The 14,779-nt window shown below is 40.7% G+C and overlaps 1 protein-coding gene across 2 annotated transcripts in view; it reads right to left on the bottom strand.

The window, feature by feature from the left end:
* The window catches only part of fmnl1a (formin-like 1a), a 67,428-nt gene that overhangs the window by 18,319 nt on the left and 34,330 nt on the right, over window positions 1-14,779 (bottom strand). For both annotated transcript variants that reach the window (XM_084329563.1, XM_084329562.1), the window contains 2 exons: window positions 14,044-14,168; window positions 4,180-4,382 (listed from right to left, as the gene is read on the bottom strand). In XM_084329563.1, the coding sequence (XP_084185689.1) occupies window positions 4,180-4,382; window positions 14,044-14,168 (328 nt within the window). The remainder of the gene's footprint in view (window positions 1-4,179; window positions 4,383-14,043; window positions 14,169-14,779) is intronic.

Here is a 14,779-nt window from a genome sequence, read left to right on the forward strand (position 1 = left end):
CAGCGAAATATATTGACTTGTTCACGATATTCTAATTTATCTTCCTGGACACACTTTAAACGTTTACACTTATTACTGTACATTTTACTGTATAGTTTATATTTAAGATTTTAGAATGTATATCCTGCACCGTATTTTATTCTTTATTCTATTCTTATTCTTAATATTATTATATTCTTATTTTAGTCCTATTGACTACCTAAATGTTTATTGTTGTTCAATGTGAGTGATCTGTAGTGCCGAACTTTCCTCTGGATTATTAAAGGATTTCTATTCTATTCTAATGATGGGATGCAAAGAGTCTGCTCGCTGCTGGCAACAATAAGATTAGATTAAAATGTATTGTCATTATACAGCACAAGTACAGTACAACGAAGTGCAGTAGTGATATACAATGTACAGGTGATTAAACTGGGTACAAAATATATAAATGAGTACTAGTGAGTAATAGTGCTAATCAGATGGTACAGAGTTGTAGTATTAATATGTACAGTGATACAGGTATAAAGACACTATGGTAATAAGTCGTACTGGCTAGCAGTGTAACTAGTAAGAGTAGGTAAAGGATATGTACAGATATAGTAACTAGTAAGAGTAGGTAAGGGATATGTACAGATATAGATATAGTAACTAGTAAGTGTAGGTAAGGGATATGTACAGATATAGATATAGTAACTAGTAAGAGTAGGTAAAGGATATGTACAGATATAGATATAGTAACTAGTAAGAGTAGGTAAAGGATATGTACAGATATAGATATAGTAACTAGTAAGAGTAGGTAAAGGATATGTACAGATATAGATATAGTAACTAGTAAGAGTAGGTAAAGGATATGTACAGATATAGATATAGTAACTAGTAAGAGTAGGTAAAGGATATGTACAGATATAGATATAGTAACTAGTAAGTGTAGGTAAGGGATATGTACAGATATAGATATAGTAACTAGTAAGAGTAGGTAAGGGATATGTACAGATATAGATATAGTAACTAGTAAGAGTAGGTAAGGGATATGTACAGATATAGATATAGTAACTAGTAAGAGTAGGTAAGGGATATGTACAGATATAGATATAGTAACTAGTAAGAGTAGGTAAGGGATATGTACAGATATAGATATAGTAACTAGTAAGAGTAGGTAAGGGATTATGTACAGATATATAGATATAGTAACTAGTAAGAGTAGGTAAAGGATATGTACAGATATAGATATAGTAACTAGTAAGAGTAAGTAAGGGATATGTACAGATATAGATATAGTAACTAGTAAGTGTAGGTAAGGGATATGTACAGATATAGATATAGTAACTAGTAAGAGTAGGTAAAGGATATGTACAGATATAGATATAGTAACTAGTAAGAGTAGGTAAAGGATATGTACAGATATAGATATAGTAACTAGTAAGAGTAGGTAAAGGATATGTACAGATATAGATATAGTAACTAGTAAGAGTAGGTAAAGGATATGTACAGATATAGATATAGTAACTAGTAAGAGTAGGTAAAGGATATGTACAGATATAGATATAGTAACTAGTAAGAGTAGGTAAGGGATATGTACAGATATAGATATAGTAACTAGTAAGAGTAGGTAAGGGATATGTACAGATATAGATATAGTAACTAGTAAGAGTAGGTAAGGGATTATGTACAGATATATAGATATAGTAACTAGTAAGAGTAGGTAAAGGATATGTACAGATATAGATATAGTAACTAGTAAGTGTAGGTAAGGGATATGTACAGATATAGATATAGTAACTAGTAAGTGTAGGTAAGGGATATGTACAGATATAGATATAGTAACTAGTAAGAGTAGGTAAGGGATATGTACAGATATAGATATAGTAACTAGTAAGTGTAGGCAAGGGATATGTACAGATATAGATATAGTAACTAGTAAGAGTAGGTAAGGGATATGTACAGATATAGATATAGTAACTAGTAAGAGTAGGTAAGGGATATGTACAGATATAGATATAGTAACTAGTAAGTGTAGGCAAGGGATATGTACAGATATAGATATAGTAACTAGTAAGAGTAGGTAAAGGATATGTACAGATATAGATATAGTAACTAGTAAGAGTAGGTAAAGGATATGTACAGATATAGATATAGTATCTAGTAAGAAGAGGTAAAGGATATGTACAGATATAGATATAGTAACTAGTAAGAGTAGGTAAGGGATATGTACAGATATAGATATAGTAACTAGCAAGAGTAAGTAAGGGATATGTACAGATATATAGATATAGTAACTAGCAAGAGTAGGTAAGGGATATGTACAGATATAGATATAGTAACTAGTAAGAGTAGGTAAATGATATGTACAGATATAGATATAGTAACTAGTAAGTGTAGGTAAGGGATATGTACAGATATAGATATAGTAACTAGTAAGAGTAGGTAAGAGATATGTACAGATATAGATATAGTAACTAGTAAGAGTAGGTAAGGGATATGTACAGATATAGATATAGTAACTAGTAAGAGTAGGTAAGGGATATGTACAGATATAGATATAGTAACTAGTAAGAGTAGGTCAAGGTCCTGGCAGGATGGTGCCAGGAAAACAGCCTCTCCCTGAACGTCAGCAAAACAAAGGAGATGATTGTGGACTTCAGGAGGTCGGGGGTCAAGGACTACAGCCCCCTCAGCATCGACGGGGCACCGGTTGAGAGAGTCAACAGCTTTAAGTACCTCGGAGCCTACATATCCGAGGACTTGACATGGACCACACACATTAACAGTGTTGTGAAGAAGGCACGACAACGCCTCTACTTCCTCAGGCGCCTAAGGAAGTTCCAAGTCAGCCAGAAGATCCTTAAGAACTTCTACTCATGTACAATAGAGAGCATCTTGACCGGCAACATCACCTCCTGGTTTGGGAATAGCACTGCACAAGACCAAAGCAGACTACAAAGAGTGACACGTTCAGCCGAACGCACAATTGGAGGGGGGCTCCCCACCCTCCAGAACATTTACTACAAGCGTTGCAAGGGCAAGGCTAAGAGAATCATTAAAGACTCCAGTCACCCGAACAACTGCCTCTTTGAACTGCTGCGGTCAGGCAAGCGATACAGAAGTCTCAAGGCGAGCACAGAAAGACTCAGAAGAAGCTTCTATCCCCAGGCCATCAGGCTGCTAAACGAACAATGAATGAACACTACACAACAACAACCACCAAACGCACATAGCACACACATCCACACGCACACACTCACTTTAAACAAACACACTGTAGCACCCACTCCACACACTTATAGCACACACCCACTTTAAACAAACACACTGTAGCACCCACTCCCCACACTTTATATTTATGGATGAAGGACTGCACTACAACTCGTACACCTTACTGTAAATTGTACCTAAAATTGTACCTCATCCCATTTCTGCTTTGCACTAGATAGTACTGTACATTAGTACACTGCATAGTATTGTGTATTGTATATTATATGGTAACTCAGAACATTGTACATATGTCTATACCGAACACTGTGACCTCATTTTCTTCTTCTATATTCATGCTATATTATGTTATTATGTTATTTGATACTATCTTGTCTAGCACAGTCTCTGGAGCGTAACAGTAAGAAGCATTTTGTATGAAAGTATTCTGTACTTCTGTATGACAACTATTAAAGAACTTGAACTTGAACTTGAACTTGAGTAGGTAAGGGATATGTACAGATATAGATATAGTAACTAGTAAGATTAGGTAAAGGATATGTACAGATATAGATATAGTAACTAGTAAGAGTAGGTAAGGGATATGTATAGATATAGTAACTAGTAAGAGTAGGTAAGGGATATGTACAGATATAGATATAGTATCTAGTAAGAGTAGGTAAGGGATATGTACAGATATAGATATAGTAACTAGTAAGAGTAGGTAAGGGATATGTACAGATATAGATATAGTAACTAGTAAGTGTAGGTAAAGGATATGTACAGATATAGATATAGTATCTACAGATATGTACAGATATAGATATAGTATCTACAGATATGTACAGATATAGATATAGTATCTACAGATATGTACAGATATAGATATAGTAACTAGTAAGAGTAGGTAAGGGATATGTACAGATATAGATATAGTATCTACAGATATGTACAGATATAGATATAGTATCTACAGATATGTACAGATATAGATAAGGCTACTCGTACGTCTCTATGGCGATGCAGATGTCCGGCGGGCGCATGCCGCCCTTGCGGAGGGTGATGGCCAGGTTCTTGGCCTTGTTGCAGTCGATCAGGGAGACCTTGGCCGGCGTCTTCACCGCCACCTTCACCTTCAGGCTGGACAGGTCGGCCGCCGCGCCCTGGGCCTTGGTCTTGAACTGCTCCTCGAACATATCCATGTTCAGCTCCTGAGGGGCGGGGGAGGGGGAGAGAGAGGGAGGGAGGGGGGAGAGAGAGAGGGGGAGGGGGGAGAGGGAGAGAGGGAGAGAGAGAGGGGGGAGGGGGGAGGGAGAGAGAGAGGGGAGAGAGAGAGGGGGGGGAGGGGGGAGAGGGAGAGCGAGAGGGGGGAGGGGGGAGAGGGAGAGAGGGAGAGAGAGAGGGGGGGAGGGGGGAGAGAGAGAGGGGGAGGGGGGAGAGGGAGAGAGGGAGAGAGAGAGGGGGGAGGGGGGAGGGAGAGAGAGAGGGGGAGAGAGAGAGGGGGAGGGGGGAGGGGGGAGAGGAGAGCGAGAGGGGGGAGGGGGGAGAGGAGAGAGGGAGAGAGAGAGGGGGGGAGGGGGGAGAGAGAGAGAGAGAGAGAGAGAGAGGGGGGAGGGGGGAGAGAGAGAGAGAGAGAGAGAGAGAGAGAGAGAGAGGAGAGAGAGAGAGAGAGAGAGAGAGAGAGAGGGGAGACAGAGAAAGAGAGACAGAGGGAGAGAGGGAGAGAGAAAAAGAGAGGGAGGGGGAGGGGAGAGAGAGAGCGAGAGAGGGGGGAGACAGAGAAAGAAAGAGAGAGAGGGGGGGAGGGAGATAGAGAGAGGGAGAGAGAGAGATATATAGAGAGAGACAGAGAGAGACAGGGAGAGAGACAGAGAGAGAGAGAGACAGAGAGGGAGTGAGAGAGAGAGAGAGACAGAGGGAGAGTGAGGGTGTGTTCACATCTGAAAGTCCGGACTTTCCGTGGATAGTCCGGACTTTCTGGTGGACCAAATGTGAAAATGATACATTGTTTAATTTTGGTCTGCGTTCACACTACCCTGTTTGGTGCGGATCTAATTTGTAAACAAAGGACATGCTGTCGCCAAGTCGTTCATCTATTGGACTAGCACTCAAACGTAAACAGTTGCCGCCAGCGTATTGACACACCTCGCCCACACGCAGACTGTTTAGATTTCATTTGTCTAGCTGTCACTCTCATGCCTGGTTGCTATGCTTGTTGCTATGCCTGTCACAAGTGACGTATTAACATTTGCGGGTTTAGCGCGCAAGGGAAAGAGCCGTCACCTCGTCGTTACCCCACGTTGATCCTCGACTCATTGCTGTCTTTTTTTATTTAAATTTTTTGCCGCTGTGAGATACAGACAAGGCTGCTAATGTGAGGATGAAGTTATTAGGTGGAGTTGCGCCTGCGCGCTCTTTGGGGAAGAGTTGGGTCGCGACCCGCGCGACTGCTCATTCATCTAGAGAGACAGAGAGGAAGAGAGAGACTGTCCGCGCGCGGCGCCAGTCTAGAGAGACAGAGAAAGAGCGAGAGAGAGGCAGAGAGAGAGAGAGAGAGAGAGAGAGAGAGAGAGAGAGAGAGAGAGAGAGAGAGGAAGAGAGAGACTGTCCGCGCGCCTGTCATTCATTTGAGTTGGGTTGCAACGTGCGCGCAAGCTGTCACTTGGCGCTGTCAAGTTGGGTCGCGCGACCGCCGCCACTAGGCACCTGTCACTCATTTGCTCTAGATTAGATACTATATAAAGTTCGTTTTGCGTTCACACCAACAGCAAACGAACCATGGTCCACTTTGAAACGAACCGAGTCCCAACTTTTCAAGAGGACCATGGTTCGGTTGTTTGGTCCTCATTATAGTTCGGTTTGCGTTCATACCTGTACAAACCAAACGGGACTATCGATCTAAAGGGACCATGGTCCACTTAAAGTGGACCAAACAGGGTAGGTGTGAACGCGCCCTGAGAGAGAGAGTTGTTATAGAACGCTGTTATTCTGACGTCATGACCCTTCCTTCTTTTATAGTTTCCTTGTTATAGAACGCTGTTATTCTGACGTCATGACCCTTCCTTCTTTTATAGTTTCCTTGTTATAGAACGCTGTTATTCTGACGTCATGACCCTTCCTTCTTTTATAGTTTCCTTGTTATAGAACGCTGGTATTCTGACGTCATGACCCTTCCTTCTTTTATAGTTTCCTTGTTATAGAACGCTGGTATTCTGACGTCATGACCCTTCCTTCTTTTATAGTTTCCTTGTTATAGAACGCTGGTATTCTGACATCATGACCCTTCCTTCTTTTATAGTTTCCTTGTTATAGAACGCTGTTATTCTGACGTCATGACCCTTCCTTCTTTTATAGTTTCCTTGTTATAGAACGCTGGTATTCTGACGTCATGACCCTTCCTTCTTTTATAGTTTCCTTGTTATAGAACGCTGTTATTCTGACGTCATGACCCTTCCTTCTTTTATAGTTTCCTTGTTATAGAACGCTGTTATTCTGACGTCATGACCCTTCCTTCTTTTATAGTTTCCTTGTTATAGAACGCTGGTATTCTGACGTCATGACCCTTCCTTCTTTTATAGTTTCCTTGTTATAGAACGCTGTTATTCTGACGTCATGACCCTTCCTTCTTTTATAGTTTCCTTGTTATAGAACGCTGTTATTCTGACGTCATGACCCTTCCTTCTTTTATAGTTTCCTTGTTATAGAACGCTGGTATTCTGACGTCATGACCCTTCCTTCTTTTATAGTTTCCTTGTTATAGAACGCTGGTATTCTGACGTCATGACCCTTCCTTCTTTTATAGTTTCCTTGTTATAGAACGCTGGTATTCTGACATCATGACCCTTCCTTCTTTTATAGTTTCCTTGTTATAGAACGCTGTTATTCTGACGTCATGACCCTTCCTTCTTTTATAGTTTCCTTGTTATAGAACGCTGGTATTCTGACGTCATGACCCTTCCTTCTTTTATAGTTTCCTTGTTATAGAACGCTGTTATTCTGACGTCATGACCCTTCCTTCTTTTATAGTTTCCTTGTTATAGAACGCTGTTATTCTGACGTCATGACCCTTCCTTCTTTTATAGTTTCCTTGTTATAGAACGCTGGTATTCTGACGTCATGACCCTTCCTTCTTTTATAGTTTCCTTGTTATAGAACGCTGTTATTCTGACGTCATGACCCTTCCTTCTTTTATAGTGTCCTTGTTATAGAACGCTGTTATTCTGACGTCATGACCCTTCCTTCTTTTATAGTTTCCTTGGTAGGGTGCGTGGGGGGGGGGGGGGGGGGGGGGGGGGGGGGGGGGCTGTCTCTCTTTGAATCGCCCCTCCTGAGGTTTCCTCTATTTGCGTTTTCCAATTCAGGTTTTATGGGAGGTTTTCCTCGTCTCCGTGGGGGGTCAGGGTCAGGGGTCAGGAGTCAGGGGGCGTGGCTCCACTGCAAGGTGCCCACAGAGTGAAGCAGCCAGCCCACTGAGACATGGACCCGTGATGAATGGCTGTTAAAACCTGACTTGACTCGAGAGACAGAATCACTTCATCCGTCAAAGACGATAAATGTTCAGGAATTTACGCCGGTGGTGTCAACAACAACAACACAATACTAACATACAAGGACAACAGGGCCTCACATACAGTGCAAGACATACAATAGATGGTAGACTATACATATAATAACAAGAGAATGACCGAGAGAGCAGATAGGAAAGACACACAAAGATCTTACACATAAAGGAAATGTGGGTTTGTACCAGAGGCCATTCGACTGGTGAATGGCCACAGGACAAGGAAAGGTCAGTTTACAAACGTGCACCCTTTGACCCCTTGATTTTAATATTTTTGACGAAAGTGCACTTTTTATATCGACCGAATCTATTTATTTATATATTTATTTATTTATTGGACTGACGGATCAACAATGTAGGGATCCCATTCTGGCAGTGTCATGTCTTTTATGCTTTGAAGTGTCATGTATGTCTCTTGTCCCTGTTTTGTCCTGTTTTGTCTTGAATGTATAGAAATGCAGCCGTTTGTGATATCATGCCTTAAATTGCCCCTTGCGGGACTAATAACGTTTTTTTGAATTGAATTGAATTGAATAAACACAGGGATCTTATACATAAACACAGGGATCTTATACATAAACACAGGGATCTTATATATAAACACAGGGATCTTATACATAAACACAGGGATCTTATACATAAACAGGGATCTTACACATAAACAGTGATCTTATACATAAACAGTGATCTTATACATAAACACAGGGATCTTATATATATATAAACACAGTGATCTTACACATAAACACAGGGATCTTATACATAAACACAGTGATCTTATACATAAACACAGTGATCTTATACATAAACATAGGGATCTTATACATGAACATAAACACAGTGAACTTATACATAAACAGTGATCTTATACATAAATACAGTGATCTTATACATAAACAGTGATCTTATACATAAATACAGTGATCTATACATAAACAGTGATCTTATACATAAATACAGTGATCTTACACATACAGTGATCTATACATAAACAGTGATCTTATACATAAACAGTGATCTTATACATAAACACAGGGATCTTATATATATAAACAGTGATCTTACACATACAGTGATCTATACATAAACAGTGATCTTATACATAAACAGTGATCTTATACATAAACACAGGGATCTTATATATATAAACAGAGATCTTACACATAAACACAGGGATCTTATACATAAACACAGTGATCTTATACATAAACACAGGGATCTTATACATAAATACAGTGATCTATACATAAACAGTGATCTTATACATAAACATAGGGATATTATACATAAATTTTATTTTTTATTTTTATGTATCCTTTATTTATCCAGGAATGTCCCATTGAGATACAAGATCTCTTCTTCCAGGGAGTCCTGACCAACACAGCACACAACAAGTTTCAACATAAAACAGGGCATTAAACAAAAAACATACAATTCAAATATAAATACAGAGGGTCATTTGTGCAGTGGCAAGGAGCATAATCACATCAACAATAGCATCAGGTAAAACAGTTACATGTTTCATAAAGGGCTAATCGTAGCATACCTTTAAAAGCATTCACAGTAGGAAGTGCCTGTAGACAAAGTTTCACTTGCAGCGTATTCCATAAAAAGGGAGCATAGTGGGAGAATGCAGCTTTACCAAGCTCTGACTGCATCAAAGGAACATTTAACAGCATCCCATTTGCTGCTCGTCTGGTATTAAAAAAGCAAGTATAAAAGGACAGAAGTCTGGAGATATATAAGGGCAGCTTACCTAGCAATGACTTAAGGATAAAAATCAACATGTGTGATTGTCTTCTTTGGTACAGAGAGGACCATCCTAATGACTGATACAAAGTGCAGTGGTGGGTGCGAGAGCCTGCACCTGTTACAAAACGTATGGCAGTATGGTACGCAGAATCCAGCTTTTTAAGCAGGGAGGAAGGAGCATGCATATAGATTACATCGCCATAGTCTAATACAGGCAGAAAGGAACTCTGCACAATTCTCTTCCTGGCTTCAGACGGGAAACATTTCTTTAACCGGAAGAAAAAGCCCAGTTTAGGTCTAAGTTTTCTCAGTAGGTTCCCAATATGAACATCAAAGGCCATCTTTTCATCAATCCATATGCCCAGATATTTATAGGATGCTACTTTGTCAAGGCATGTCCCTTCCAGTGTCAGAATCGGGGGGACAGCTGTATTAGCTCGAGAGCGAGAGAAGGTCATGTACTTGGTCTTTTTTGCATTAAGGACCAGTCTTAGCCTTAGCAAGGAGTGTTGTAGTGTATTAAAAGCATCCTGTAGAAGCTCTATGGCCTGAGTTAAAGAGGAAGCCACTGTGTAAACAACTGTATCATCGGCGTATAAATGAAAACGTGCTGGGTTTATCCCATTTCCTAGTTCATTTATAAAGATGGAAAATAAGACAGGGGCCAAAATAGAACCTTGTGGAACACCTTTGTTTACAGTAAGAGCAGCTGAGGTATAATCTTCTACTGAAACACACTGAGTTCTTTCAGATAGATAGTTTTTAAACCAGCTCAAAGCCATTTTACCAAGACCTATGCAGCCAAGCCTTTGCAGTAGCAATGCATGATCCACAGAATCAAAAGCTTTAGACAGATCAACAAACAATGCTGCACAGTGTTTTTTCTTGTCCAGTGCTTCAATTATGTCATTTGAGACTAGCATAGTTGCTGAAGTAGTACTATGGCCTGATCTGAAGCCTGACTGAGACTCGTTAAGAATATTATGGTCAGTTAGAAACTTTTTCAGTTGTTCGTTTACAAGAGATTCAAAGACTTTGGCCATTACAGACAGTCTGGAAATAGGGCGATAATTATTTAGGTCAGAGGGGTCTCCGCCCTTTAACAAGGGGAGAACCATGGCCGACTTCCATGAGCTAGGTAATTCACCAGCACAAAGACTGAGATTCAAAATAGAGTAAATACAGTGATCTTATACATAAACAGTGATCTTATACATAAATACAGTGATCTATACATAAACAGTGATCTTATACATAAACATAGGGATCTTATACATAAATACAGTGATCTTATACATAAACAGTGATATTATACATAAATACAGTGATCTTACACATAAACAGGGATCTTATACATAAACACAGGGATCTTATACATAAACACAGGGATCTTATACATAAACACAGGGATCTTATATATAAACAGTGATCTTACACAAACACAGGGATCTTATACATAAACACAGGGATCTTATACATAAACAGAGATCTTACACATAAACACAGGGATCTTATACATAAACACAGGGATCTTATATATAAACACAGGGATCTTATATATAAACACAGGGATCTTATACGGGGGACCGATCAACATAATAGATCTAGAGGCAAATATTTCCTGTGACAAAATGGCAACAAATGTAATGTAATCAAAAAAGTCAACCAACGAACAAGATTCGTGTACCGGATCTCCTCTCTGGTAAACAAGAATACCCTGAAGACTCTGGCAGGAGCACTCATTCAAGGGTACTACGACTATGCCTGCACCTCATGGTACCAAAGCACCTCAAATGCACTAAAAACAAGACTACAAACATCACAAAACAATGGTCTCCAATGGGAGACAGTTAAGGAAGTTCAGAGTATCGGGGAAGATACTCCAGTCCTTCTACTCAGGAGCTGTAGAGAGCATCTTGACCGGAAACATCACTGCCTGGTATGGAAACAGCACGGCACAGGACAAGAAGGCCCTACAGAGAGTGGTGCGCTCAGCCGAGCATACCACGGGTATTGCGCTACCTCCCCTGCAGGTTCTATACAACAAGAGGTGCAAATCCAGAGCCTGCAGGATAATGAAATGAGGTCAGGCAGACGCCTGCAAACCCCAGCTACTAGGACAGAGAGGCTTAGGCTCAGCTTCTTCCCCCAGGCCATCAGAGCCTTGAACAATGAACATTGAGTGCCACAGAACACTGAACTATCCACACACAAGCACACACACGACACGCACGCTGTGCACGCTCACACACTAGCAGCCACTTTAACACTTTAACATGAGCGGGCACACACTCATGCCGCACACACGCACACTTATGGCCAAAAGGAAAGGCCACTTTAAATTAGTATAACAACAGGAACAGTGTATTGCACTACTAAAGCTACCTAGCATGTCCTATATGCTCTGTAAATAACTATGTACAGATACCGAGATGTCACACCATGTTACCTGTTTATTGCACAATGTTGTTTTTTATTGGATTCTATATATGTTGTACCACTGTAATGCACATCGTTGCGGGCAAGACCACCCGCATTTCATTGTATACTTGTATGCCGTGACAAATAAAACTCTTGACTTGACTTGAGTAGAATCTATGGGAGGAACCTATTCTCTTATTTTAGGAGATACAGAGTATCGAGCAGCCCAGATTTAAGTGAAGGCGTCATGGCCGACTGCCACAGTAGGTCTACCGAAGACAGCTGCCCGGGGGGGGGGGGGAGGGAGGGAGGGAGGGAGGGAGGGAGGGAGGGAGGGAGGGAGGGAGGGATTTCAATCCGTGAAGTTTCGGAGAGACGGCGTAAAAAAAAATGTATTACCAGAATCGATTTGATTCGGGGCACGACCACAGGGGGGCCTCTGTGAGCGTCCGTTACATCTAGTAATACTATCATACGTCTTCCCCCGTCCGTCTGGAAAGTTTAGCCGCGCTATGATGGGAGTCTATGAAGAAGCGCCTTGAACCGCTAAAGCCCGGCACAGCTGGAGGAGGATGAGTGCGCGGCTCTTTGGGGCTTCTGTCTGGACGAGTCATCAGGGATGATGAGGTAACCTGTGGTTCATCCTCCTCCTCCTCCAATCAGCTCTGATCTCGTTAATGATAGACTCGCCCCCGCTGGGGGTGAGACTGAGGTCATGAAAGTGAGGAGACAAGGCCCCCTGGGTAGGGTACAAAATCTACGCTCATGGGAGGGGGGGTTTAGGGGAACCGTGGGGAGGGGGTTGTAGCAAAGCCTTCAGAGCTGAAAATATCTAAAAGAAAAATCAGAGCCGCCTAAATCAAAAAGCTAAGCGCGGTTGTTCGAACAGGCCGTCTATATACACGTTTTTCCTGGCGGGTGGATAAGATAAGATAAGATATTCGGGCGTGATAGCAGCATGGGGGAGGGGGGGTACAGGTATGGGCAGGGTGATAGTAGAAAGACATACAGACAGATATGTGAAAAGGATTGCGTGCAGGTATATACAGACGGATGTGGATAGATAGATACGGTAAGTATATCGTATATGCTATCATACAGAGTTATATGGGTCATATGCAGGTGTATATAAGTAGGTATATAGAAGGATTATATGCAGGTATATTCAGACATATATATAAATATATAAATGTATATATACAGTATATACAGCACTATTGTACATGCTATACAGAGCTATATCGGTTATATGCTGGTGTATAAGTAGGTATATATGCAGATATATTCAGACAGATACGCATACATATATATATATATAGTATGCGGTAGATATATAAATGTATATATACAGTATATACAGCACTATTGTACATGCTATCATTAGGGATGGGTACCGAATTCGGTACTTTTGAGGTACCGAACCGAAACACGTCGGTACTACCGAGTATCGATTCAAGTGAGATACAAAAAAAAAAAAGAAAAAAAAAAAAAAAAAAAAATGTTAACTTTTTTCTTTTCATGTCAACGTTCACACGCACAATATATGCTTACCTAGGATTTTACTTGATTCAACAACAAAGCAGTCGGAGCAATGACAAGCCGAAAACTGTCGAAATTGTAGTTATTTGAAGTTTGGATTTTTTTTTTACGACTGAGGTAGGTAAATTAAATTTCTTGAGACTAAAGTACCGAAAAAAGGTACCGTTGGGTACCGGTATCGATTCACAGGTACCGGTACCGATATCGGTTCAAATGTGAAAGGTACCCATCCCTAGCTATCATACAGCGTTATATTGGTAGACTATAGTATGAGGTAGGTAGTTATGTAAATGTTAATATAAATGGTGCATTTATATAGCGCTTTACAATTTTGTTCCTCACTTCACCCATTCACTCACAAATTCACACACCGACGGCGGGGTGCCACAACCTGCTCCTCGGTTGGGGGTTAAGTGTCTTTGCTAGCAGTTGGGGGTTAAGTGTCTTTAAGTGTCTTTGCTCAAGGACACATCGACACGCTTTCCCCCGGGAGAGGAGCCTGGCTCTTGTACATAATATTAGCTTCGCCTGCCGTGCGTATTAGTTATTAATGTTCTCTACACACAGCAGGCAAGGCGTGGAGGTGGTCGTGTTCTCACCTCCAGCACGTGCTCATCGTCCAGCTCGTTGAACACGGTGCCGGCCACCTGGTTGGGCTTCAGAGCCTGCCAGTTCAGCAACGGCATGCGGAACTTGGTCTGGATCGGCTTCCTGCTCTTCCCTGCTGAGGAGAGAGAGAGGGGAGATTTGATTTGATTTTATTACGGATCCCCATTAGCTGGTGCCATGGCAACCAGCTAGTCTTCCTGGGGTCCACACAAAAAAATACATACAAAAACAATTATTATTGCAAAACAAAATTATTAAAAGTCAGTACTCGACATACAATACACAATGAAACTAACAATTAAGATGGCTAAAATTACATGCAAGCAAAGAAACAGAAAACAAAAAGAAACAAAACAAAACAAAATACAGTGTTAAATACAATTTAAGATTGTTTTTAAAATTGAATATTTTTTTAGAATTGCTTTTAGAATGCTCATCAATGTTACTAAAACATCAATTTCACCAGACCTTTAAAAAGAAAAGAAAAAACACACAAAGTAATCAGAAGAAGTTTTGGATAACATGGCTGCAGCTACACTCATGCATGACATATATTAATTTCCTTCCGGATTATGGCTCCTTTGAGTTTCTTTTTGAAACCGTCCTTGTTTTCCGTCCGTATAATAATATGTAATGGGATCCTATTCCAGTATGTTATGGCTCTATATACATTGCAGTTTTCTTTAGAGCGTTGGTTCTAGGCAGAGGTAGGGTGAAGCGACTACT

This window comes from Notolepis coatsorum (genome assembly GCF_963971535.1).
Source record: "Notolepis coatsorum genome assembly, chromosome: 14".
Lineage (NCBI taxonomy): Eukaryota > Metazoa > Chordata > Actinopteri > Aulopiformes > Paralepididae > Notolepis > Notolepis coatsorum.